The sequence below is a fragment of the Metopolophium dirhodum genome, chromosome 7 (genome assembly GCF_019925205.1).
Source record: "Metopolophium dirhodum isolate CAU chromosome 7, ASM1992520v1, whole genome shotgun sequence".
Classification (NCBI taxonomy): domain Eukaryota; kingdom Metazoa; phylum Arthropoda; class Insecta; order Hemiptera; family Aphididae; genus Metopolophium; species Metopolophium dirhodum.
Genome location: NC_083566.1, coordinates 26,093,452 through 26,121,375, shown reverse-complemented (window position 1 = coordinate 26,121,375; position 27,924 = coordinate 26,093,452). Strand labels below are relative to the sequence as shown.

At 27.4% G+C, this 27,924-nt stretch overlaps 3 protein-coding genes and 1 pseudogene across 3 annotated transcripts; 3 read left to right on the top strand and 1 right to left on the bottom strand.

Moving 5' to 3' along the window:
• Window positions 1-1,515: 1,515 nt before the first annotated feature.
• LOC132949141 (uncharacterized) lies at window positions 1,516-2,806 on the top strand (annotated as a pseudogene).
• A 1,359-nt stretch (window positions 2,807-4,165) lies between these two features.
• On the top strand, window positions 4,166-10,241 carry LOC132948647 (D-3-phosphoglycerate dehydrogenase). The gene is made up of 8 exons (XM_061019209.1): window positions 4,166-4,558; window positions 5,552-5,715; window positions 7,632-7,697; window positions 9,089-9,242; window positions 9,314-9,446; window positions 9,518-9,624; window positions 9,693-9,833; window positions 10,002-10,241. Exons 1-8 carry the CDS (start codon window positions 4,415-4,417, stop codon window positions 10,098-10,100), a joined length of 1,008 nt encoding a protein of 335 aa, XP_060875192.1. The 5' UTR covers window positions 4,166-4,414; the 3' UTR covers window positions 10,101-10,241.
• Window positions 10,242-10,385: 144 nt separating this feature from the next.
• Window positions 10,386-22,398, top strand: LOC132948645 (uncharacterized). The gene is made up of 13 exons (XM_061019208.1): window positions 10,386-10,583; window positions 10,691-10,813; window positions 11,773-11,936; window positions 13,550-13,747; window positions 14,685-14,803; window positions 16,209-16,399; window positions 18,163-18,373; window positions 20,646-20,899; window positions 21,028-21,282; window positions 21,341-21,485; window positions 21,547-21,698; window positions 21,761-21,928; window positions 22,019-22,398. The coding sequence occupies exons 1-13, from the start codon at window positions 10,472-10,474 to the stop codon at window positions 22,396-22,398; spliced, it is 2,472 nt and encodes an 823-aa protein (XP_060875191.1). The 5' UTR covers window positions 10,386-10,471.
• On the bottom strand, window positions 22,396-26,379 carry LOC132948648 (uncharacterized). Its single transcript, XM_061019210.1, has 3 exons — window positions 26,076-26,379; window positions 23,284-23,436; window positions 22,396-23,216 (listed from the first exon to the last, which is right to left on the bottom strand). The coding sequence occupies exons 1-3, from the start codon at window positions 26,087-26,089 to the stop codon at window positions 22,478-22,480; spliced, it is 906 nt and encodes a 301-aa protein (XP_060875193.1). The 5' UTR covers window positions 26,090-26,379; the 3' UTR covers window positions 22,396-22,477.
• Between the last annotated feature and the right edge of the window lie 1,545 nt (window positions 26,380-27,924).

Genomic DNA, 27,924 nt, shown 5'->3' with positions numbered 1-27,924 from the left:
ATCATTGTATAAGAAAAACGATTCTGAGCGAAAACGGTTAGTCAGCCTATGATTTTACCAAGTATATTTGATGATATTATTGTGAATAAAGTAATTTATATGTAAACTATTTACGTAGAGCCTTGTTTTAAATTTTCAATCCTTAGCCATAAAAGTTAAAAATTTATACATTTTCAACTACAAAATAATTATTAAATTATAAATTTGATAAATGTTGTCAAAATTTGAACTTTAAATGCTTATAAAAAAAATTGTGCCTATGTATTTTTAATATTTTTTAACTGCTATTAGAACGATATATCAGGACTCAGGAGCCTTATATTAAATTTTCACGCTTTTTTACCCAACAAATAAAAATTTATTGATATTTATAGAAAAAAAAACTAGAAAAATTGAAAACTGACAATGTCCGTAAACAGCTCAAAAAGAGTCAAAATATTTTCAACATTTTATGGTGTATAGAAAATGCTAATATAAACATTCAGTGAAATTTTCAAGTATCTACAGTCATTCGTTTTTTAATTACAATAAAATAAGAAAATTGTTACATGAGAAATCGAGTAAATATCAAATGTTGTAAAAATATAAATTTCAGACGCTCATAAAAATTTAATTTAAGTTTCTTCTAGACATTTTTTTTTTAATAAAGGTAGACAAACTTATGAGTAATCTTATATTACATTTTCAAATCTTAGATTTAAAAAGAAAAATTTTTATGAATTCTCATCAAAATAATTTGCTATTTTTCGCGATTTTTCGGTATTTTGTCAAAATTTGAACTTTAAATGCTTATAATTAAAAACTGTGACTAAGGATTTTTAATTTTTTTCATCTGCCTTTGAAACAATAACCTAGAAGCCTTCTATTAAATTTTCAAGCTTTTTTACTCAACAGATAAAATTTTATTGATATTTATAGAAAAAAAAACTAAAAAAATTGAAAACTGACAATGGCCGTAAACAGCTCAAAAAGAGTCAAAATATTTTGTAAATTTTATGGTGTATAGAAAATGCTAATATAAACATTCAGTCAAAATTTCACGTCCCTACGGTCATTTGTTTTAGAGTTACACCAAAAACCAAAATCGATTTTTTCGAAAATAGATTTTAAGTTTTGACCCCCCAAAGTACCAACTAGATTCACTTTCCTATCAGAAAAGTTACTATTGAAGAAAATCCAAGCACTTTTACTGTCCTAAAAGGTGATGACAGACACAAAAATAAAAAAAAAATAAAAAAAAAAACACACATCATTGTAAAATCAATACATTCATCGCTTCGCTCAGAATCTAATATGTCTACTTGATCGATCAGGTCACATTTTAAGATGTTTAACTTAATTTTCAAATTATTAACATTTTAAATTTTGTAAATTTAAAAAAATAAACAATATTTATAGTAGTTTAGGAACATAATTTTAACAAAGTGACCCGATCAATCTCAAGTAGACATATCATTATATTAAAAAATTCAAATCAGTTTTCAGAAGTCTTATCGCGTTATTAAGTCCATCGGTATGATTGACAAAAGATTGGTACATTTTGGTTGAAATAATTTTCTGTTTCCAATCCCCTTAATAACAATGAACACTTGATTATAATATTCTGTAAATGTATATTAATTATTTCTTATTACTTATTAGACAACATGCAGCTTGTACACTGACTATCGAGTTGGCTAAAAAATCGCATAATTACATTATTATTTTTAATTTGATCTTTTTTTTTTTAGTACCCCCAAATTGCGCCTATGCCCCATGTACTCGTTTTATTCAACCAATTGCAACCTCCCTACAAAATTCTAATGGCCATAGACCATAGTTGCCGATGCTTAAGATCAATAATAAAAAAAAAAAAAATAATAACTTTATAAGATTGTTATTTTTTGTTTAAATATCAATGCATTTTTACTGCTCCAAAGGTTACTATAACCAGTATAACCAATGTCAATAATATGGAAAATAATATTATAATATCAAAGTTTAAAAAATTATCTGGTATTACTATAGATTTAGTTAAGTCTGAACCAGTTTTTAAAGTTCCTGAAGCTCCAAAACTTAAATAGTAATACTATTGAGTTATAGTATAACTTAATTATTAATAATAAAAATAATAACACTACATATAATAAAATAAAAGTTCTTTTTAAAAAGAAAGGATTGTCAGAAAGAAGATATTATGATAATACAGAGGCTGAAGATAATTTGTTATCTCATAATAATATAATTATCTCAGACACAAATTTAAATCTAAATAGAATTCTAAAACCAAAACCTAAACAAACATTTAATAATATTTCATTGGTAACAAAAAGTTCAGATAAAGGAATCGTAAAGAATTCAGAAGTTTCATATAAAAAATATCCAGTCTCCCAAAAGGAAAATTTTCAAAGAACTACTTCTCCCAAAAAAAAGACAATGTTCTTCTAAAATTAAATCTAAAAGTTCTAAGACTATAAAACTGGGAGAAGAAATATCAAATAACTATAAGAATTTCACTAAAGAAGTTAAACCAGCAGAAAAAGTATCAAATAATTGTAATATTTTCTCTAAAGAAGTGAACCCCGTTTCAGATAAGGATATAATTTATTATAAGCAACACAGAATTCAAAATGGATAATAAAAATTATATGCTTATGGATTTATCAATTGATGGTCAATTCAACATTGTTCATGTTTCTTTTCCTTTAGATTTTATCGATAATAGTGTTGGTTATGACAATTTTTTATTGTATGCAATTTGGAAACTCCTCTATATGACATGGATAATGGATCGATAATAATTAAAGAAAAGTTGGATAATTTTTGATGTCTTGACATCTTATAAATATTTTATTGTCTAGTGGAAATTCAGTAATTAATTTAGATTTTTTTTTCTCTATCTCTATCACTTAATATCTTAATACTTATTATTATAAACCTATATATTTTATATTTTATCTCTCTTTATTCTAAATAATTAATTTAACATGTTATCTTGTATATATGTATCTTTAATATTAATAATTTTTTTTCGTCTAATTTATACACTATGTATTATGTAAATTGGACTAACGTCCGTTAAATAAATAAATAAATAAAAAATATAGTATAATCATAGGCGTGCGCACGTGTAAGGCTGATTGGGCTTTAGCCTTTAGCCCCACCTGAGATTTTTTTATACGTAGGTGGGTTGGTACCTTATGAAGATATGACTAAAAGTAGATATAGCCCTTAAAAGTTTGTAGTGAAAATGTCAATAATTTTTTTCTTGTGTGACCATACAAGGGGGTGTGTGATCAGATTGAATTTAGCCATACATGACTCTGAAGTCTGCGCACGCCTATGAGTATAATATAATATAGGTACGTATTTGTAATTAAATATTAATAAATAATAATGTGGTCATTATAGATACTAATTAACGTTTAAAAATATTTGTTCAACCATTTGCATGTGGTTGTGAGTAGGTAATATTGTAGTCTGGGGATTTTTTTGCCTAGGGTTGGGGATATTTTTTCCGGGGATTTTTATTCCGCAATTCATAATTTATCGGGTAGGTAAATCAAAACTGTATTTATTTTTTAAGTTTTAGTTGTTTTATCTTTAAGTCAAATAATTGACAACTGATACAATTATTAATATTATTATTAAATACTTTTGAAACAAACAAAAATGTTAAAGAATACATACCATTACAAAGTATTAATGATAATAATATAGTATTTATAATCTATGGTAATATTAAATTATAATATAGCTTTAAAAGATATATTACTTTTACAAAATTAAGCAAAACTATAGTGTAGTAAGTCAGTAAGTGCTAAGTGGTTTATACATATAGTCATATAGATAGATCGTAGGTAGATATGTAGTTTTTAACGACATAAAATAAACATTTTTTTAAAGTGGGTTCTGTAACATAAAAAATAATGGTTGGTTAATTCTTTATCTGTATCGGTTATACACTATATGTCTATAATAATTAATATTACTATATTCATTTTTTCAATAATCCTTTGTATGGCGCCATATATGTTATATATAATATGCATCGTAATAAAATAATTATTACACTTGGGTCAAAGACCAAACCAATTGAAAAAAAGATTATGTTTATCAAAGTGATTAATGATTATAAAAAGAAACGATTTCAAATCTAAAATCTATTTGACCAGCAAATAATTAGTAACATACTAATGTCTAATAGTAATAATATACTTCGATAAGAAATACCAATTGAAACTTCTCGATCGTCAAAAATTGCCGTCTGCAATGGTTGGAACCACCCGCCGCTCGCGTCTTTCAAAACCAGTCCAACCACTTTATTGTTCACTCTCGTGACTGAGACAACAGTGAACACTGAACGGTACATTCGGTAGTACAAGCCACAAGGTACGACACTCTTGTCTCATACACTCATCTGTAAACGCCAAACATGTCCAGTCCACGTGTGTCCATAAAAAAGGTACTCATCAGCGATGCTTGTGATCCTGCTTGTGCTACACTTCTTGAAAATAATGGTATTGAAGTTCAATCAAAATACAAATTGCCAACTGATGCTCTCATAGCAGAGTTAAAGGTAATAATAATATTGTAATTACTATTTCATAATTTATACATTTCTGACACCATGATAATATTATTAATTACTATATTAATGCCGGGTTACATATTATTTTGAGCAACTAAACATTTAATAAATTAATACTGAGCATCTGAGATTATGAGCTAATGATCCCTTTCCATGGATCTCGGCATAAGTATAAGTGTAAATGTAAATTTAACATCTTGAGTCCTATTATATTATGTGCATACTGCATATTATATGTTGGTAAAGGTATTGTTAGGTATTTAAATATTGTTTTCTATATTTTCTATTTAAATATAGTTTTTTAACCTTAGGGTAGTTTGGTTTAATAACGGTCTATTCTATATTATTCAGTTTAAAGTAACGGTTCTAAAATTATATCGGAATATAGATAAAGTTATAAGGTATTATAATTTATTTCATTGCCTTATCATTTTTAATAGTTCTATTTTTAGTCATTAGTAATTAGATCTCTGTAATATACAATGGTCATACAAAAAAAAAAGTTTGTGATCCTCTGGTTAAGACTTGTGTACTAGGGAAATTTACTGTGCAGTTGTTTTCTGTTGCCTTTTGCATAGTTTGCATGGTGGTCTCTCTTACTATCTGCCAGGTTCAAACTGGTGATAGTATCCATTAGCAAAATAATAGTGCTGCCTTACTATACTCTGTCCAGTGAGAAAAAACACTGCGGCCTGACAAAAATCAATTTTTTTATGCATACCCAATGCCGACACCCTGCGGAGGAACCGATCTCAATGACGAGGTGACAAATGGGTATGTGCAGAATCGGTATGATCTATCACTGGCCAGAGTATACAGTTGCCCATATCATATTTTTTACAATTTACTTATAATGTATAATTGCATGCACAATTTTGTATTTGACTCAAATTTTAAGTAAATTAGTTTGAAATTCAAAAATTAATATAAAAAACAATAGGTATGGAAAATAATTTGGTTCAAATAAATTAATTTCTTCAGGCTGGATTGTATGATGGATTAGTTGTTCGTTCAGATACAAAAGTAACTAAGGCAGTAATTGAAGCTGGAGCCCAGTATGGCCTTAAAGTTATTGGGAGAGCCGGAACAGGTGTTGACAATATTGATTTAGACTCTGCAACTAATGCAGGAATACTAGTCCTTAAGTAAGTTCAAAGTTGTATAACTAATATAATTATTTTTTCCACTGAGTGAATAATTTATTTGTCATATTAAGTTGACACTAATTAGTAAATTTAAAGTAACAAGGTACTAAACCCAGATATATCCAAATTTTTTTTTTGAATTTCAGGAGTCGTTAGTTATTTTCTAAAAAATTGGTTAATGAACCAATAATTAAAAATGTGGTATTGTTATTTTTGCAATCATAACTCATAAGATTCATCTATTAAATAAATGTCTTTTGGTACCTATGCACACCTACTATATTAATAATTATAATTATTTAAAAACTAATATTTTCAATTACTGCAATAAAAAGTTACATCAAATTTTATTTTGTAGATAACTGGTTATTTCATTCAACTAGTAAACCAATAATCTGGTAGTTATCCTAGGGCTTGTGGTATTTAAAATTTTGTTACCGATATCTGGTATCAATGTTATTACCGATAATACGGTTTTCCTAGTAATTATTGTTTACCAAGACACGGTATTTTCGGGGATTACTGAATTTATGTTTACCGGTATTCTAAAATTCATAAAATACATAATAGTAGGTATTATAATGTACCTAATACATTTATTTTCTACTATGTAAATAAAAAAACAAATTATATATTATTATTATGGTTTTATAAATATTTCCTAAAAATATATCTAGTTATTGTGATCAAATAAAAATTTTAAATACTTTTTAAAACTGTATTGGCTTATTAATGTTAGAATGTTAGAGCGTAACTGGTTATTGCACTGGTTGAATAACAAAATTGTTCAAAAGTAGTATTATTTGATATAATATGTGCAGACGTGCAGTACCGGTAAGCACTGGCCAATCGTGCTTTAGAGCTTTTAGCAGTATAAAACCCATTAAAATTGTCTAGAACAGTTAAATTTAATAATAAATCTACCAAAATGCTCCACCTAGTTAAACTCGATATCTCGCTGGCATATGTGTACACTACAGATTTCATGCAATATAATATATTATAATCATTTAATTTCTTTATTCAATGAAGATTAACAATTAAAATTCATCAACTATTGACTTACCACATGCCACTTAAATTAGTTTCTCAAATATACTTACAAGTTATTACATATAAACATATTTAATAATCTCAATAGTATATTTTTAAGTGGTTAGTCATCTAATTTCAGATAAAATTTAGCTATGTTTCTGATGTTAATTATTGTGATTTTTTTTTTCAAGAATTTGAATTAAGTGATTAAAAAGATTATAATATATGCATGTTAATATAATATCATGCTTTGGCCTTAGACAGATAAAAATGTAATTTATAGTAACAACACATCTAAAGTGTTTAATGTGTCCAATTATAGTGTTAATTTTTATTAATTACAATCTATTACATACTTATTAATATTTGTTCAGTATTTGATTACGAATAAAATTATCGCTTTTGCATAATGATTTATGATTTTATCCATTTTAAGGTATTAAGTTAAAAACTAAAATATGCTTTAATTGTATCATCTAAATAGGTTTTTATAAAACAGTATAATTTTAATACTGTTTAATAATATATTTTATATTTGTTTATGTTATTTTTAAGTTACAAATCAACAACAAATAATTTAATTCAGTTAATTAGTTTTCCAAACAATTAAAAAAAAATTTTTTTTTAATTTAAGCATGCATTAGAATATTTTACAATTTAGAACCTGTATGCAAATTTAAAGGTAGAGGGGTTGTATAAAGTTATCCTATTTTCTCTTGAATTATACAAACACTTACATTTTTGAAAAATCTCATATAATTAAATTTGAATTGTTATTATGTCGTATGAAAAAAAAAAAGTGGTTATTCTACCACTTCTCAGTATCTGCCTTCTTTATGTATATAATAATTATAGTTCTAACTTCATCATTTTTATTATAGTACGCCTGGTGGAAACTCAAACAGTGCTTGTGAACTGACATGCTCATTAATATTGTCTTTGGCTCGGTAAGTTTAAATCTTAAATTATATTTGAAAATGTATTTATTTTTATAAACATTTTTTTTTTTTAGTTGACATAGTTTATTGTATATCAGAGATGTAAACCTGTTATCTCTATTTAAAAAAAAGTGTTACATATTCTATGCGATGCATTGGAATTTAAATTTAATGTTAGTCGTTAGATCATATTAACCTAGTAACCTAAGGTAAAAAAATTAAAGAATTCAACCTTTTTTGACTGGTTATATTTTAAACTAGCCTTTACTCAAAATTTGTATGGTTATTATATCTTATATAATAAGTTTTAAAATATGCCAATAAAATAACATCAGTAAAGTAGTTATTATACTCAGTGGGTGCTGGTGGTTGGGGTGTGACTTAAAATATAATATTGGTAGCCATAGATATATCAAATTATTAAAATATACATCCTACCATGACAAAATAGATCTATTTTGTCATGCATCTTACTTTTTATATAGTCGCAGGTCGCAGTAGAAAATGGAAATTAAAATAATAATAATAGCAATTAGCAACCGACAAAGCTGTTAATTTTAAAAATAAATTTCCCAATATGGTAATATATAAATATTTTACTGTATGGACGACGCTGCCGGTCGTCCAAACCCGTTTATAACATCGCAGCGACAATAAACGTACTCGCACGCACACGATTGCGCGCGTCACTTATAAGTTATTAATTATTATACTATACGAAATTCTGAATATTGCTTGTATGACGCTTCCGGTCGTCCAAACACTGCTCGTGTGTACATGCCGTATGGTATGCTCCTGGTATCTGAGAGAAATAACCAGTTCGCACACGCCAATTAATGTAACAGACAAATGTAAAGTAGGTAGTTTATAAATATTTTACTATTTAAAAATTTGCAATATTTAAATTAATATATAAATTAAGAATATCATACAATTATTTTTTTTCATTTAATTCATTTTAGTAAGGAGTTGCGATCATCCCGTCGTCCAAACCACGAACCGCCACTGATTATACTCTTTAAATGCCATAGTATCTTATTTTAAAATTAACTCATGAACCGTGATTAAAAATCACCTTTGTTTCTTACATGCCCGGTCGGGGATGGTGGCCTCTCTCCAGACAGTTGCCTGCTCAGAGAGAGAAACCGCCCGTGGTCAAAAATAATTAACTTATTTCTATGTCTTATGTAAATTATCTAGAAATAAAAGGCCATTCCTATAATTGTGGGGCCCATAAAGTTATTATTTTCACGGTTGAGGGGCCCTAACATGTAACCTAAGTTGTGGGGCTTTGTATTGTCTAGAAGTTACAGAGAATGTTAATAATTGGATAACGTCTATGTTGTTTAGCCAATGTTAACATTAGCCATGAAATATACATGTTAACATTTTAAATTTAGAAATGTACCTCAAGGATGTCAATCTTTAAAAGAAGGAAGATGGGATAGAAAGCTCTACATGGGGACTGAAATCAAAGAGAAGACTATTGGTATACTTGGTTTAGGTAGAATTGGTCGTGAAGTGGCTTATAGAATGCAAGCATTTGGTATGAAGGTATATCAATAATAAACATACGTATTTTTTAAATGAAATAACTTAAAAGTTGTGATTTTTTTAATATTTAGACTGTAGGATACGATCCATTTATCAACAAAGAAGCTGCAGCAAAATTTGGAGTGGAATTATTAACTTTAGAACAGATTTGGCCTATTGCTGATTATATTACTATACACACACCTTTGATTGAACAAACAAGAAGTGAGTATTTTTACTAACGCCTAAACTAGTAAAATATAAAATATATTCAATATATTTTTTTTTCAAACTAGATCTAATCAATGATGATGTATTCAATAAATGTAAAAAAGGAGTGAAGATTATTAATGTAGCAAGAGGTGGTATTGTGGATGAAGCTGCACTTCTAAGAGCTTTAAATGTGAGTATAATAATGGTATTTATAATTTTAATTTTGCAATTGATGTTAATATTTGGTTAAATAAATAGAATGAAAAATGTGGTGGTGCCGGATTGGATGTTTTGACAGAAGAACCACCAAAAAGTTCTGAACTTAAGACTCTTATTTCACATCCAAAAGTTATTGCCACTCCTCATTTGGGAGCTTCCACTCTTGAAGCACAAGTAAAAGTAAATTGAGCAATTTAAATATGTACATTATATAATTATTATTATATTTATTAACTGATTCTTAATATAATTATTGTTATAAAATAATTAAATTTGAATTAGAAAAATATTGTTGATCAAAACATGTTGAATTTATAATCATAAAACTAACATTGTGTATTGTTTCAGGTTGCTGAAGAAGTTGCACAACAATTTGTTGCATTAACTAATCCAAGCAGTAATTATTCCTTAAGCGGATTGGTCAATAAATTAAAGAACGGAGCATAATGAGATTTTTGATGTTAACACTGTTATTATTGTAACAACTAATTTAATTATTATAACTATGAAACCATAGTTGTTTTATTATACATACAATGTTTACATTAAATCTATTATCATAATAAACGACTCATTTATTAGACTTTATTTTTAGTTATCTTAATTAACTTCAGTATATTGTAAATCATGATATCACAGTTTATGTAAAAACAAACAATGAAACAATAGCATATTAGCATGTTTATATATAAAATATTAAATCATTAGAGATAAGTTTCTTTAAACATGTCCATGTTTTCCCTAAAAAAATCATCCATCCTTGTTTCTAAAACATATCAGTACTCACTCATTGCAACAAAGTCTTTAGATTCAAAAAAATGTCTGAGAAACAAGAATCTGAGGATGGTCCAATACAAAGATTTTGTAAAAAGTGTAATATCAATTATAATCTTATTATGTTAAAAATTACTTTATTTCTAATGTATGGAGGTAAGTCTATACTAGTTAAATATAATAATATAAACCTATATAGTATGTATATTTTATTTTTTTTAAATATGATTTTTTTTTTTTTGTACATAATATTTACTTTTTAGCAACTTCGTCATTAATTCCATATTTAACTATTCACATGCAAAGCATTGGTTTATCTGTAGAAGAAATTGCTATTGTTTATCTAGCATTGCCATTGACTACATTTTTAGCTCCACCTGTTACAGGTACTTATAATCATAGTAAGTGGGTATATTACCATTGGCGCAATTTTTTAATTTGATATTGATTAAGTTGAATATAAGACATAAAAAATTATTCAAAAGTCATTTGTTTAAATATAAAATATAGTTTATTTTGTAGTTCCTACGTGCTTAATAATATTGTTATCTAATACTATGCGGGCATGAAACAGTAGCATTGAGGTGTTTCGTCGCTGTCCCCGTCCAATATTCCTACTCCCAGTATTTCCGACTATAAATAAATAAATTTCGGAAACAAGACCCTTTTTAAAATTTAGCATTATTAAGCATAGTCTATGAACTACTGACTGTTAGACCTCAACTATTTTAGCTTCTTTGACATTTTTATAGCTAATAGAATAGGGCCTGTTGAATACAATAAAAAAATCAGCTGATTTGTAGGCCTTTCTAGGGGGGAAAGGGGCGTCTCAAAAATCAACTGACTTAGTGCCTCAGCCATCAACACCAAATGATTTGAAACAATTAAATGTTGTAAAAAAATCTGGTGATGAAAATTCAAATTTTAACATGTGTAAACAATTATATAATTTTGTACACAATTTTAATGAAAGCTTAAATTTTTTTACTTGTTAGAATCTGAATTTTCATTAGCAGATTTTTTATAATATAATTTAATTGTTTCAAATCATTTGGTCTTAGAACATTTTCTAGCTAACAATAAGAATAGACAAATAGATCTTAATCCGTAAATTATAAACCATGTCATATTTTATGTACAATGTACAAGTACATAATTTTTTAATAATATAGTTTAGTAATAATATTATGTTATGCTTGTTTTTATTTGAAGTAATTTTGCGGTGCGTGGGGCCGTGAGGGATATAGTGGACGAAGCCCCCCCTAATATTTTAGACCTAATTGCGCCAATATATATATGTATATTACTTACCTAATGAATTGTGTCTTATAAAACATGGATTTAGGATTTCTGGTAGATAAATTTGGTCATTATAAACCAGTTTTGTTTATATCACTAGCATTAAATGCTATATTTCATCATTCGTTGATATTAATACCTCAAATGGAAACACCTGGAGCAATACCATCAGCATATGTAATGAGGCATCCAGAATCTGGAAAAGTTGATGTAATTAATAATATTTTAAACTAAAAAAATAAATAATCTAAACTATGGATATTGTGCATTAAAAAAATAAATACATTATACTATTGTATATTAGGTTATGGTTTGTGTATGCTGTATTATTTTTTTTTGATCATTAAAAAAAAAATTTTCTTAGTTGTTTTCATAAACTAAATCTTTAAAACTTAGGAGGTATATTATGTTATTTTATTTGTATTTTACGAAGAGACATAAAAAATTACTGTTATTTGTAATTTTTTGATATAATTGATCAATTATTCACTTTTCCCACAAAAATTTATTATGGGGCAAGTAAAACAATCAATATGGGGAAGCGCGTAATAATGTGTTCCAAATGTCCCACAATGAAAATAATTTGATTCTTTTTGATCTAAATCATGTATAAATGGTAAAAATAAACCTAGTTATATCATGTTATAAAAATTTAAATGTTAAAAATGCTGTACTTTTTTGTAAATCGTGATACTATAATTCTAAAAATACAGTTTTCTACACTTACCCCATACATTGAAATATGTATGTCAAGCACTAGTTAGTTGACTATTTTCCACTTGCGTCTTGCCCCATCTACTGGGGCAAGTGCATAATTAAAATTTTTTTAAAAATTTTTTTTTGTTTTTAAGTGCCTAATGATAGCTTGGTTTTAAGTACAGATTTATATTCTTGGTATCTTATATAATGGATATCATCTACAACTAAGGTCATAAATACTAAAACGTAAATTTATAAATCAGTTAAAGTTAAACTTGTAGATTTGGTGTTTCACTTACCCCACCTGCCCTTAGCTAAATGGAGTGGAAAATCCCCACTTTCTCAAAACTTTTTATTAAGGTAGTAAATTATTGGAACAATGAATGTAATTTGAAATGATTAAAAATTCACATCAAACACAATATAGAAGATAATCCACTCCAAATCCGATGGGAGGGGATCTGACCCCCACGACACCCCTTGTATACGCCACTGCCTATTAGACATTGGTATAATAATATTATTAGAATAGTTCTATTTGCTAAGTAAATAGACAAATATTTGTAAATAATTGTTACTTAGCAGAAATCAAAAACGTTGATGAAAAAGAAGTTGAAATTAAAATGTATATACATTTTATACCTACAATGTATTCTATTGAATTTCTCAATTATAATTTATATTACCTTAAGAAAGTATATAATTTTCAATAAAACATGTAGGTAATATTTATTATTTACGGAGTGGAGTAAAGCCCTATAAAAATTTACTTAACACAAAAATGTAGGAAAATTACGGCATTTCTCCACAATAGGAGGACAATGAGGGGCCCCCTCCCGAAATATTAAGAACATTTAAAAATTATTTATTATTAAATCAGTATAATATGATATAGGAACCAAAATCTAAAATAAAACTACGGCATCTGCCTGCACTAATGAAAAAACCTAAGTAAACCACCGCTGTGTAAAAATTGATCCCCCCCCTTCCCAAAGAAAAATCCTGGCTACGCCACTGTATAGGTTATAGGTATATGTTTTTAATGCACAATACCTATAGATACGACTATACCAAATAAGAGCTAAAAGGTGTATGTATATTTTTATAAACAAATTTTGTATTAGGTTTGGTGGAGTCCTTGTCCAAGTAGAGAATGTCCAGAAGCCGAAGAAATCAATTTAGTTTTAGATGAATGTGACGATCATTGTTTGTTGAGAGATTACACTGTACCGCGTGATGAAAATAAAGGGGTTACAAAAATTGAACAAAGTATTGCTGTTAGACCTCCGACTTTTATCACTGGACTTACAAATCCTCAACAAGTATTTAAATATATATTAATATTTAACATAATTATAGCTAACCGTTTGACTGAATATTTTCAGATTTTGATAATTTTTATTTTTATTGATAGTTAACGAACGATGCCATAGGCTATAATACTGACATTTAAAAACATTATATATGTATTAATTACTAATTACTAATTAGAAATCAGGGACTCAGACTATGCATGTAGATGAAACAAATTAAACATTTTATGCCTAGATAAGTATTAAAATAAAAGTTAGGACATATTTTAGGAAATAACTATAGTTATGTGTGTACCTAATAATAGTGTGGACTGCTCATATATAAAACGTGGACACAATTTCATCGAGATTATTTTACTAAAGTTGTAGGTATAGTTCAACCTACTAGCTAAATTTACAACTATAAATTAATGGATGTGCAAATGTGTTATAATATATGACTATATGAGTAGCCTATGGTAGGTATGACGTAGGTATGACTGTATGAACTATGAGTAATGAGTATTGAGTAGGTATATGTAGTAATTATAAATAATTTGTAATGTTTAAACTTTAAATATATAGGTACTCGTAACTCGTACTAGTCGTACTGCACAATATGTATAATGGACAGTATATTATGTTGTAGGTATCTTATTAGCTTTTCGTACCTAATAGATTAAGTTTAAAATAACTGTCTGTTAAGTTTATAGGTAGTTACAGCGAACAGAAAAATACAGTAAGTAGGTAAATAGGTAATATACCGACAACTGTGTATACCTACTCTATAGATCTAACTATAATATGTAAGTAGGTACAAATGTTTGTTTAAACTTAAACTTAGTAGAGTAAAATTAGAGTATAAAATCGAAAATCTCTACGGTTCTCCATATATGCTTGTAAAACGAAGAATAAGCTTATTACAAATAAATCAATAAGTTTAATATTTGGGGTTTTCACTTTTCAGCAACAGCTTCCAAATTGTATAGTACCGCCTGTTAACAATCACCAACCAGGAATAGACGACCCGGATTTATATTTCATCTACGAAAAAACTAAACAAGCTAAAAACGCGACTAAACAAATGTGAGTATTATTCTAGTCATAAATCATCTAATAATTATACTGATGAGGACTGGGGTAAGTAGCCAGATAGAAACCTAAATAAATAAATATAGGTAAAATAATATACCTATAATATATAGTCTTTGGTACACCAATACGTAAAATATATTATTGTATAAGTAGTTATCTATATGCCATACCTAATATATTATATAATATTATGCTTTTTTTAAAAAATTAAAATTGTAAAGTAGGTACTAATGTATAAATTAAGGCATAGCGTTTAACGGTCGTAAATCATTTGCGCATCGTTTGTTTACCTGTGGCAGAATATCGTACATCATATGCGCATCAACATGCTGAACAAGTAAACAATTCAACTTCAACAATAGAAGGGTATAAAAAATAATGTTTGATTGAAAATGCAATGATTATCATTAATCATAATATATTCATATGTAATAAATAGGTACAAGCAATAAAAAAAAATTGCATTAATTCAATTGAATATTATATACACATATACATAATGTATAATGTAAAATATAAGATTTTTAAGTTTAAAAATAATAATGATACATAGCAATAAGTTTTTGTTAAATAAGCATTTAAAGTAGTGCTGGACATTGGCTTGCCTATAATCCGGATTACGGATGGAAATATATAGAATCCGGGTTAAAGGACGATTCCGTAAATCCGAGTAATGGGTTCAATTTATAAAGCTGAATTAATAGTTTGAAATTCATGTTTATAAACAAAGTACTAAGTACAAACATCATAATATGTATGATATACCTAATATAGTAGATTATAGATATCTAGTACCTACCTATACTTTAGCCACCCGGATAATAAACATATTATATTTGTTTGTTATATTAATTACTATAGCTGTCCCACCCGACGTTGCCTAGGCCAAAGATCTGTATTTTTAATAAATATATTTGTACAAAATGTATATACCATATTTCTTCTAATTATAATATTAATATAATATGTAACGAATTGCAACCATTAAGACTGACAAAAAAATAATTTCTTTTTTCGTATGCTAAAAAAAAATCACGTGTGAACTACCCTTTACCTATCTACAGCCTATATGAGTTGAAAAATCAAACTGTATACACCCTCCAATTTTCAATTTCCTATATTTATTCTATAACCAATAGCAACCATTTATAAACAAAAATGTCTATCGTAAATCTCAAAATGCCTGTTTGAGCACCTCTCCGGGATGAACCAACTGGGTCTAATTGTGAATCTAAATAATTCACACATTAAATGTCCAGTGGCTTAGGAGAAATTCAATGACATACATAGATTTATTTTTATATAAATAACTATAACTAAATAACTTAACCTAACCTAATAGATAAAAACAAATTGTCAATGTTTTTGATTATATTTGTTAATTTTCATTTCACAGTATAAAGAAACCAGAACCAAAGAAAAATAAAGTAAGAATGGGCGTTTTATTGAATAACGAAACTGTAAAAGAAATCGCCAACATTGGGGCCGGATTAAATAACATCAACGATACATCTAGCAAAAAAGAAGCCACCGTATTTGTAGTGTTGGATATGCACCCGGGTCTTATGAATCCAACCGAAACATTAGGTAGGTAATATCTACTATAAATTATGGTTGCATACTTACATCAATGGCGGTCAAATTATTTTGTCAGGGCCCTTAAAGGGGGGGATATGTGGCTGATTTTTTAACATGCACTATTTGAATTAAACATTATACTTACTTACCTACGTTAAGAATATAATTTATAGTTATGGTTATTGTAAACGTTGAAAAAAAGGTCGAGGATGCCTTACATGCATATTGTTTTTCGGTAATTCCCTATTGAAGTAGCCGTGATGTAAACTGTGGACTAAATTGTAAGAATTGAAATAATTGTCAGCCATACACAGAGCGGAGAGGGGGTGGCTCCGCTTCATGCGCCCCGGGTTTTCCAATTTCCATGGGGTGCCCAAAATTCTAAAATGATTTAACTTATAAGCAAAATAACAACAAGGTGGGTAAGTAGATGTCACTCTGCTGTACAGTAGATTACGAGTGGGTCACTGTAATGGACAGTGTTAAATTTGAATTCAATGAAATAATATCATTATATAAGAGAAACGATTCTGAGCGAAAACGGTCAGTCAGCCTATGATATTACTTACCAAGTATATTTGATGATATTATTTTGAATAAAGTAATTTATGTATAACCTATTTACGTGAAACCTTGAGAAATCGAGTGAATATCCAAAAAATATGAACTTCAAACACTCATAAAAATTTAATTTGACTTTTTTGTAGACATTTTTTTTTTTGATAAAGGTAAACAAACTTATGGATATTTTAGTTAGGATAGGATATTTTATATTATATTTATATTGTTATTAATTATTTTATTGTTAATACTAACTATAAAATTTAAAAAAATAACTAAAATCGTTATTCTTGGTTGCTTACTATGAAATTTTGTCCAAATTTATACTTAAAATAAATATAAAAAAAGTTTAAAAACCCTGTTTATGTATATTTTTAAATTTTTTGGTTATAAAATTAACAGTTTACATGTAACTTTGTTTTATACATTTTCAATAGTAGCTATAAATGTTGAACATTTTATACATTTTTAACTACAATATCATTTTTCAATTTAAATTTAGATACATTTTGTAAAAATTCTAGCTTTAATGCTTATAAAAAAAACAACAAATTTTTATTGACATTTTTAAAAAAATATATACACGATCAAATTTTGAAAATATTTTGAATCTTTTTGAGCTGTTTACGGACATTGTCAGTTTTTAATTTTTTTAGCTTTATTTTCTATGAATGTCAATAAAACTTTATTCAGGAACGTGTCCTGATTCTTGACTGATCAATGTAGAGCCTGCCTAAACAAGGCAGATAGCTCGAGGCTTGTAATTTTCACGGTACCTTCGTAATTCGTACTACCATGTAAGTGTGCAGTAGGAAAGCATTTTCTGAAATTTTCATTTTTAAGTGGTGCTTGCACAAATTATTTTGAGATTCAAGATGATCGTTCAACATTTTTAAGTTTTGAACACCGCATTAAAAATACGAATATTAAATACCTAACGAATTGAACAAAGTTTGAATCAGAGTTGGCATTTTTAACGGGCAACGAAGTGCACAGGGTTAGCTAGTATAATTCCTACCTATAATATACTATAATATAGTACTAATTTTACGACGACCTGGAGAATAATATTCACTAATCTCTAGACCCGACCCGTAGCCCGTAGTTTTATATGTAAAAACCCGGCGTGTTGTCAGCCCTAACCTCTTTTTATTGCATTCAAATTATACCCATTAATATCATGTTCTGGTTATATTGCATGTATTATATAGGGATGGAGCTACCCGAACTCGATCAAGATGAACAGGTAACGGATTTCCGTCAACATTTTTCGTCGGACATGTTGGTTTCGTCTGGAGTAAATTTTTCGGCACTTCTCGATCATGATTTACGATGTGGCGGCAGGGTGCTGGCTACAAACCTAACGTATAACAAACTAAAAGAACTCGCTGCGGATTGCATGCTCCAAAAATGTATTTTCAGGTATACCTATCTACAGTGGTCAGTGGTACATATTATTAATTATCATAGCATTGATTATGAATACTAGTATAATAGTATAGACTATACTACTATAGTATTATTATTATAGTATATTAGTAGGTATTCATAATCAATGATTATGTAACCATGTAGGTATAAACTATAAAACTACTATTAGGTACCCATATAGATAAGTTCGTTTAAATGACATTTCTCATGTGTCCCACACATATACCGCGGAATGGGGGAGGGCCGGAGGGGGTTGCTTGAAAATTATTTACAACTTTACTTTTAATTTGTACAGTCTAATAATTTTAGGTGAGGTATTTGAAAATGTTTGTACAATTTCAACTTCTCAACTTTTCTACAGTAGAAAAAATTGCTCTGATTATCAACTTTTATGGAGGTTTTTGGAAGCAAATTGGAGCTAGTTGGTAGTTTTGGGAGGCAAAAATCCTCAGAAAATTCTCAGTACGTTTTAAAATAATCGAGAAAAACAAAAATACTTACATGATTAATGAATATTGGTTGAAATTGTAATATATTATTGCTATTATATTATTATTTGATATTATGATAATCGGTATAAAAATACAAAGCTTTTGCAAAATTGAATATTAAACCTATATTATTAGTTAGGTAGGCAGATCTTCCCGATGGGCCGGTTCTTGTGAGGGCCGGCCGGGCTGCTATAATTATTATATTACAGTTACAAAAAAAAATAATATATTTTTATAAATTAAGCATAAAGAGTCAAATTATTTTCAAAATTGTATGGTATCTAAACATTCAATGAAATTGTCTAGTATCTACAGTCATTCGTTTTTTAATTACAACAAAATAAGAAAATCGTTATATCATAAGAAATCGAGTGAATATCAAATGTTGTAAAAATATGAATTTCAAACGCTCGTAAAATTTTAATTTGACTTGTAGACAATTTTTTTTGATAAAGGTTAGAAAAACTTATGAGGAATCTTATTTTACATTTTCAAATCTTAGATTTAAAAAGAACATTTTTTATGAATTGCTAACTCAAAATAATTTGCAAATTTTCGTCACTTTTACTTGTTTTGTCAATATTTGAACTTTAAATGCTTATAAAAAAAATTGTGACTATGGATTTTTAATTTTTTTCATCTGCCTTTGAGCAATATACTAGGAGCCTTCTATTAAATTTTCAAGCTTTTTTAACTAACAAATAAAATTTTATTGATATTTATAGAAAAAAAAAACTAAAAACATGGAAACTGAAAGTGGCTGTAAACAGCTCAAAATATTTGGAAAATGTTATGGTGTATAGAAAATGCTAATATAAACATTCAGTCAAAATTTCATGTAACTACAGTCATATTTTCTAGAGTTGCACCAAAAACCAAAATCGATTTTCTCAAAAACAGATTTTGCTTAAAAATTCCCGTTTTCCTTAATTTTTCTTTTGTTTTTCACGGCGCTTTTAAAAACTACTGGAAAATTTTTACTTTTGACCCACCCAAAGTACCAACTAGATTCACTTTCCTATCAGAAAAGATACTGTTGAAGAAAATCTAAGTATTTTTACTGACCAAAAAAAAAAAAATTTTAAAAAAGAATTAAAAATTAAAAAAAAAGAACACACATCATTGTAAAATCAATACATTCATCGCTCCGCTCAGAATCTAAAATGTAATAAGATTAAACTTCAAGTTTAAGTTAGGACAGTCTGAACAACCACCTTATCTGACTAACCCAAAACTGTTATAGCTTTAATTATAGGTACCTATTATATATTTTACTAATTTAGGGGTGAAACTAAACAAATTTTGAAATTTGAGTAAAATTACGACCATTTTGGGGGAAGGATACATTTGCGGTGCAGGGCCGGTTTGATCCATATTTACCGGGCCGGAAAAATTCGCCAATCTGCCCCTGTAGGTACCTATGGGCTATTACTAAAAGCATTGATTATAAATACATATATAATTTATAAACAATTATTGATAAATTGATTATTATAAATAGTAACCAAATTAAAGTCATAACCAATGTTAATATAATATAAAATATCCTAGGCTTAAATATTTTTTAAAAAAGTAATAATAGGCGATTGGATGAGGGAAGGGGGCACACCAGCTTTAAAATATTTTGAATTTGTATACCTGAGAAAACAACCAAAATGTATACCTGTAGTATGAGAACCCTGTTTATATAACTTATTTGTCGTGTCTAATATTTCGGTTCTTTGTTTCTATTATATAATTATACACAGTAATAAAAATATTTTTTGATATAGGACAGGCGGACCTGAACGATGTCCACCCGAGTACAAACCCTCAAACGAGAAAGTGTTTTGGATTTATTTTGGCCTACGGTTTATAGGTACCACTATGTTAGCAGCATCAGTTACTGTAATGGATCCTATTGCTTTAAGCCTTATTCAAAGGTATGGCGGACAGTTTGGAAGAGAAAGGTTATTTTCTACTGTGGGCATGGCATTGTTCTCTCCACTCACTGGTTGGCTAATTGATTCTATGAGTTTAAAAAAAGGTATACAATTATTGTTGTACAGGTATAATACAATTATACAAATAAAATATTTATATTGTTAATTATTATAAATATTAACGATTTAAATTAAAAATATAAAATATGTAATGAATGTTGTCAAATATTAGGTTACACGGATTATTCATCAGCGTTCTACACTTATGATATTCTCCTTGTTTTGTCAATGGTAACATTATTAATGATGCCGGTAGGCATTAAAATGCCAGCAGATCATATATTAAAGGACATGCTAAGACTTTTAAAATTGCCACATGTAACAGCATTTATTTTTTTTTTATTCATGCTTGGAAATTGTTGGGGATTTATAGAGTCATATTTATTTTTATACCTTAAAGAGTTGGGTTCTTCTAATTATTTATTAGGTGAGTTTCATAAAAAAAAAAAAAAAAATTAGTTGAAATAATAAAACCAAATTTATAGGAATTACAGTGTCTGTAGCAACAATTAGTAGTATTCCATTTTTGTATGGTGCGGAAAAAATATCAAAAAAAATTGGACATGTCAATATTATTGTGATAGCCTTTTTTTCACACGCAGCTAGATTAATGGGTTATTCGTTTATTGAGTAAGGTCAGATTGAATATTAATAAAATACTTAATTTATAGTATGAAATATTTTATTGCAGAGATCCATGGTGGGTGTTTCCATTTGAAGCAATTGAATCGTTGGCAGTTCATTTAATGTGGGTAGCTGCTGCAACGTACTGTGCTTTACTTGCACCTAAAAATCTTCTAGCAACACTTATTGGTGTTATTGGAATGTCCCACTTCAGTCTTGGTAAATAATACTGTTTTTGTTACAATCATTAGTAAATTTGAAAATATTTAAAAATGTTTAAGGTCGTGGAAGTGGAAGTTTTATTGGAGGACTTTTAATTGGATCCTATGGAACAAGACAATCTTTTAGATTAATGGGATTACTAGGAATTTTAAGTGGTACTGTATATGGTCTATTACATTGTATGTGGCTTCATAAGTTTGAAGATCAAACTAATACTGAGAAATCTGGTAAATTGTATTGATTTTAGTGAATAGCATATGTGTCATGTGCGTATTAATTATATAACCAGAATTATTTATAATTTTTTTTTAATGTAGAACCATCAGAAGTTGAATCTCTTAAAGGAGTTGAAGAAAACAATAAAGAAGATTTGTCTGATTTAGAAGCTGAGGCTAGACGTTTAAGCTTAATGATTAAATTTAACCATCGTGGATCTTTAGCATCATTGGATAAAGAACTACTACCAGCAACTAAATCCCAAAGCGATCTTAGAAGTGCATCACTGCAACTCCCTAAAGTTGACTTATTGAAATCTACTCTTGAACTGAATTACTTACATAAGAAAGCTAATGTGAAAAAACCTATATTGAAAAAAGAAGACAGTTGTGTGTCAACTTCACTAGTGAATAGAAAGTCACTAATAATTCAAACTACAATGGAAGAAACTAATAATTTTGGAAACAGTGAAGAAAATTAAAGAATAAATAGATACATGGTTGTTAAATTAAAAGATTATTAGTTTTGATATAAACGTATATTATATTTACATAGAATTTTTATACTTTTTTTGTTTTTTTATAATTCTTGTCATCGTTTTGATAATTTTTTCTTTTATTCTTGTCATCATAATCCTTGTCATTATATTCTTTTCTATTGACTTTTAACTTCTTTCTATCTCTTTCACTTGATTTATCTCTTCTTCTGTGCTCTTTAGATGATTTAGTTTTAGAATCTTTATCAACATCCTTCTCTTGACTTTGACTGTGCATAGATCGTTTATTACTTTTCTCTCTCTTACTAGATATATCTTGTTCGCTTTTGTTATGTTTTTTTCTATGTTTTTCTCTTGACCTTTCTCTTTGATCACTATGGTGCCTTTTCTTATCTTTAGATTTTTTTATTTTTTTATTACTTTCATACTCAGGACTTTCAATTATTTCTGGAGTACAAACTTCTCGTTTTATTTCAGGAGTGCAGACTTCTCGTTTGATTTCTGGAGTGCTAATTGTTCTTTGAAATTGTGGCAAAAATATTTCCTCATTATTTTCTGTTTTAACCTGGAAATCATCTTCTAATTTTTCAGTTTTAATTTTACTAGTAGGTTCTGAGTTTTTTGGAGGTTTGTAATCTTTAACATGATCAACACGTAATATTCGACCTAGTACACGTGTACCATTGAAGTTATCTACCGCTAATATTGTACTTCTTTGGTCTTCATAGCAAACGAAACAAAATCCTTTCTGTTTGCCAGTGTCTTTATCCCGTACCAAATTTAGATTAGTGATTTCTCCATACCTAAAATTAAAAAAAAATTAATTATTATTCAATAATTTTAGTTAATAAGTAAATTAAATTAAATTACTGAGAAAATATAGACATAATATCGCCTTCAGAAAGATCATAAGGTAATCCTCCAACAAATATCCATGCACTTGATTTATACTCATCATGCCAAGAACTTTTAGGCAATCGTTGCAATTCTTGTTCACTGAGTTTTTTTACATTTCTCATATTTCTGAAAGAATAAAATACATGAATATACTTTAGGTATACAATGAATACTACATTAAACAGTATTCATGTAAAATAATATTAATATCATAATATAATTTAATTAATGCTGATATACTAGACTTAATATTTTTACTTTTAAAAAGCTAAACTATTTAATATTATTTTGATAAATATATGATTAGAAAAGGAAATATATATTTTGGAAGGTTTTTTATATATATTTTAATTATGTAAATTTTAACAGCTGTACATATCATACGTAAATGGTTTTAATTGGTGCGTTACTTACAATCCACAAGTGAATCACCAGTCAAACATTCCGTACATGTTGTACATGTGGAATTGAAATAGATCTTATAAATTATGATACAGTTAATTGTGACAATTGTGATAAAATAAAATATTTTAAATTTATTTTAAAAAAGTTTATGTTATACACATATATAATTAGGTTAGTATTTATGGATTTATATTCAAGTATTTATTAAAATCAGCTATTTTAAATTTGATAAGAAATGTACATAATTACAATTGATAAACAGACAAATGTCCCCTTCAAAAAAACCAGTTCAGAGAATGTTTTGTCCCCAACAATTGTTCAGATAGTACATTTGCCTCCCGAGAGTTATAAAACGCTATTTAGCTATAGTCGAGGCTATAGTTTACTTATATTATTTAAAAATTATATTGTAGGCAATGAATAAGTGATTTTAATATAGTATTGAAATTTTAAATATAAAATAAATAGTGACTGAAATGTCAAAACATGAATAACTATACAAATATATCTATTTGTATTGTACCTAAATGTATTATATTTTTATATTATTTAAAGATTAAATTAGACTGATGAAAATTATATTGTAGCCTGTAGGTAATATAATTTATAATATTTTAAAAAACATATAATATTACTATTAATATAAATTATACTGACATTTTATGTTTTATAAAGAGAATTTAAATTTTAAATTAAAAAAAAATAGTGATTTAAAATACTGGTGAACCAAAGTCTTATCTGAATAAATGACGGGAACAAAACATTCGCAATTCATAAAAATTTAAAATCATTTTTATTAAAATAATCCCAAATTTAGTTCATATACTTAGCATATTTTAAATATTTTTTGGTAATTTATTGATATATTTTATAATTTTATGATACATACTTTTATTTTCAATATAATTTTGTAATAAGAACTATTTTTCAATATTTGAATGACATTTTTTTTTAGGTTTATTTTGTTTAACCAAACAGCAATGATCTATGATTAAAAATATTTTAGCCATCAGTAGTATTTTATGACCTGAAATTAAATTCTAAAGAAAATATTCTAAATTAAAAGATTAGGTACACAGTTTTCAAATAATTTCATCCTGAACTACTTAACATCAGTATTAACCCAAATAATGTTAGTTAAATTTTTTATTTTGGAGTTTGAAATCTCAAATATATTCAGCAACAGTGAATCCAGAACAAATAATAGGGATGCAGAAGTGGAGATAGCATGTATATTATTATTAGTTGAGCTTGGTTTTTAAGGCAATTTAAACAATTAAAAAAGTACTTAAAATGGGAAAAAAAGCATTTTTGTAAAAACAACTAAACGAATATATTTTAAGTATTTTTAACATATTTTAAGTCTATCAATAAGTAATAGGTACCTATGGATACTTTTGCCATACCAATTAATCGATAAATATCACCCATTAAAAATTATTTTAAACATAACATCCACAATCTCTAGTTAGAGCTCTTATCGAATAGTACTGTTAATATCTATATAAAACTACCAGATCAATTGGAAATTAAACACAATAAAATAAAAAAAAAAGAAAAAGCAAAGGCATTTAAAGTGCATTTATGAATAAAAAAGTTAAAAAAAAAAATATTCAAACACAAATTCAAACATTATCTTAGAAATTAAATGAAATACATTTTGATATGAAAATTTTTTTTCCATTATTATAAAAAATAAGGCATTTGCCTTCAAATCCAAACCCTAATTATTAGTCTTTAATCATATGGTTAATTAATCTATTTTTTTGTCATAAAACATTAATATACACTTTAGTTTGAAATATTTTAAGTTTTAAATACTTATTACAAAAGTTACAGATAATAAGATTCAATACAAAACAATTTTTAGGTGCCTAATAATTTTATTTTATTTTTAACTACCTAATAATTATTATTAACGAAAATATGAGCAGATATTAAGTTAGTTCTAATTCAATTTAATGGCATAATAATTTCTGTTTAAAATACTTTTAAAATTATCAAAAGGCACCTAATTGTTTTAATGCTTTTTATGGTTAAATTGTTAAGTTTGTAAAATGTATCAAGTAGTCTTGTTGGAATTAATATATTTCTGCTTATGTATAAATACATTTTTATTTAAATAGAATTTGAATATTTATATTTATATTGGATATATTTAGGTAATAAATTTGATTTAACATTTTTTAATATTGGATTTGGAAATGAAGGTACGTATCTCAACAATTTATTATGTTTTATAAATAATGATAACTTTATGTTACTGTGTAGGATAAACAAAATAAAATTAGAAAATAAAACATAAAGGATAAATGTAAAGTATTGTGTAAGAAACGATAGATTAAAAACTTTGTACTTACGTTAATGGATTCATTTTTACTAATATCTTAGTTCGTGGTTTTTATAGTTTATTTATTAATAAGCGTTACAATTTATTTCATCTTTGACTGTGTTGATTTTGTGTATGATCCACGGTATGAACTAGTGAAACTACTGGCAGTTGTGTTTTGATTGTTCGGGATAAAAATTAAAAACATAAGCATTAAGCAGAAAATTCCTGTGACATAAGTAGGTACCATAAAAAAGAATACTGAAATACTGAATAACTATAATGGAAACTTATTAAAGAAAAGCAATTCAAGTCTCAAATGATAAATTTGATAAGGACATAACAGCCTGATAAGAACATAACGGCATGACTAAATAAAAAGGTATGATTACAAACAACCTTTTTCGTCCGGTGTGCGCATCTCCCCACTATTCTACACACAAAACCATTGCTCGTAGTTCTCCGCATTTCATTGGTCGGCAATATCAATAGGATAATAATGATAATATAGAAGCGGAGAACCACGGAGAACTACGTGAAAAGGGTGGTATGCGTATCACAGAGTTTTGATCAAACCTATATCCTATTTATTAATTAGCTATACTTAATAATCAGATATACTTAAATACATCTTTAATCGTGTTAATTAGTCATGAGTCTTTACCATGACAAAATATATATATATTTTGTCATGGTCTTTACTAGAGTATTTACCTTAGATCATAAATTCATACTTAACATAAAACAATTTCAAATAACGTTATTATTTGAATTTCGAAATAACGTTTGTGTTTTTTTAAGGGTACTACTGTTTTCAAATCTTGTAGTCTGTATAAGTATGAAATATGAATCTTATAAGTTATAACTATGAACAATTCAAAGTTTTCAAACCTATGTAACAAATTTATATTTTTGAAATACTTTATAAATATTGAATTTAATAGAATATTAGTTTATTTCTGTAATTCAAATTTCAATAAGATACTAAACTGCAGGCGCGTTGGGTCTAAAAATAGTACATTATTGAAGTTTTAGTAGGGATCCCTAATTTTTTCTACTAATAAATATAGGTTATGTTACTCAGGGATAATTTAGCAATGAGTAATCTAATGATGAAATCATTTTAAAATAGTGCCAGTAGTTTTTGAGTTTATTCGTTACAAACATACAAGATATACATTTTGTCTCTTTATAATATTAGTATAGAAATAAGAAGTATATAGAAGTATAGATGATACAAATTACAATGAAATGGTTAGCATTTGTAACTATGTATTTTAAGTTTTAACATGAATATGATTTTGCTACAAGGAACACATAATTTTTTTTTCTGGCCGGTATGGTATGGATGGAAATATTTGTTAATTTTATAAAGATTGATCATAGGTATTTTGTTAAATTACATTTCAAAAACATATCCATGATTAGCCCCCTTTAGACGTAAGCGATTTCGAGCGCGCATGGAACGGACGCGCCTGGAGCGCGTTATTTATCACGTTCTTCGCGTGTGACGCGCCAAAACTGTGTTCCCAACAACTAGCACACGCCAATCATGTGTGCTTTACCTGTACTCTAGCACCTACGTACCATGCGCGTCCGTGTAAAGGCCAAAACTCAGCGTTTTCGCGCGTGTTTAGAACGGCGCGTGGCGTGTGTGTATTTCACACAGTTTTAGCGGGAAGTATCTTACCAAACCATGTGATTTTCTTTTAGTCCTAGTTGTGTCGTTGAGTTTTGATTTCGGTGTTCTTTAGTGAAGTATTTTCAAATAAAAAATTATTATAATAATATTATAATAAAATATATGTTAATTAATATAATATATTATATAAAAATAAATACCCGTTTTTAAAATTTTTTTTTTTATACATTCACTTATT

Coding starts and splice junctions, on each gene's coding strand:
- LOC132948648 (XM_061019210.1), bottom strand. Junction 23,217..23,283: donor ATTATGTCTATATTTTCTCA/GTAATTTAATTT, acceptor TTTTAATTTTAG/GTATGGAGAAATCACTAATC.
- LOC132948645 (XM_061019208.1), top strand. CDS start 10,472: ATGTCTGAGAAACAAGAATCTGAGGATGGTCCAATACAAAGATTTTGT. Junction 16,400..18,162: donor GAATCCAACCGAAACATTAG/GTAGGTAATATC, acceptor TGTATTATATAG/GGATGGAGCTACCCGAACTC. Junction 21,486..21,546: donor ATGGGTTATTCGTTTATTGA/GTAAGGTCAGAT, acceptor ATTTTATTGCAG/AGATCCATGGTGGGTGTTTC.
- LOC132948647 (XM_061019209.1), top strand. CDS start 4,415: ATGTCCAGTCCACGTGTGTCCATAAAAAAGGTACTCATCAGCGATGCT. Junction 4,559..5,551: donor CTCTCATAGCAGAGTTAAAG/GTAATAATAATA, acceptor TAATTTCTTCAG/GCTGGATTGTATGATGGATT. Junction 9,447..9,517: donor TTTGATTGAACAAACAAGAA/GTGAGTATTTTT, acceptor TTTTCAAACTAG/ATCTAATCAATGATGATGTA.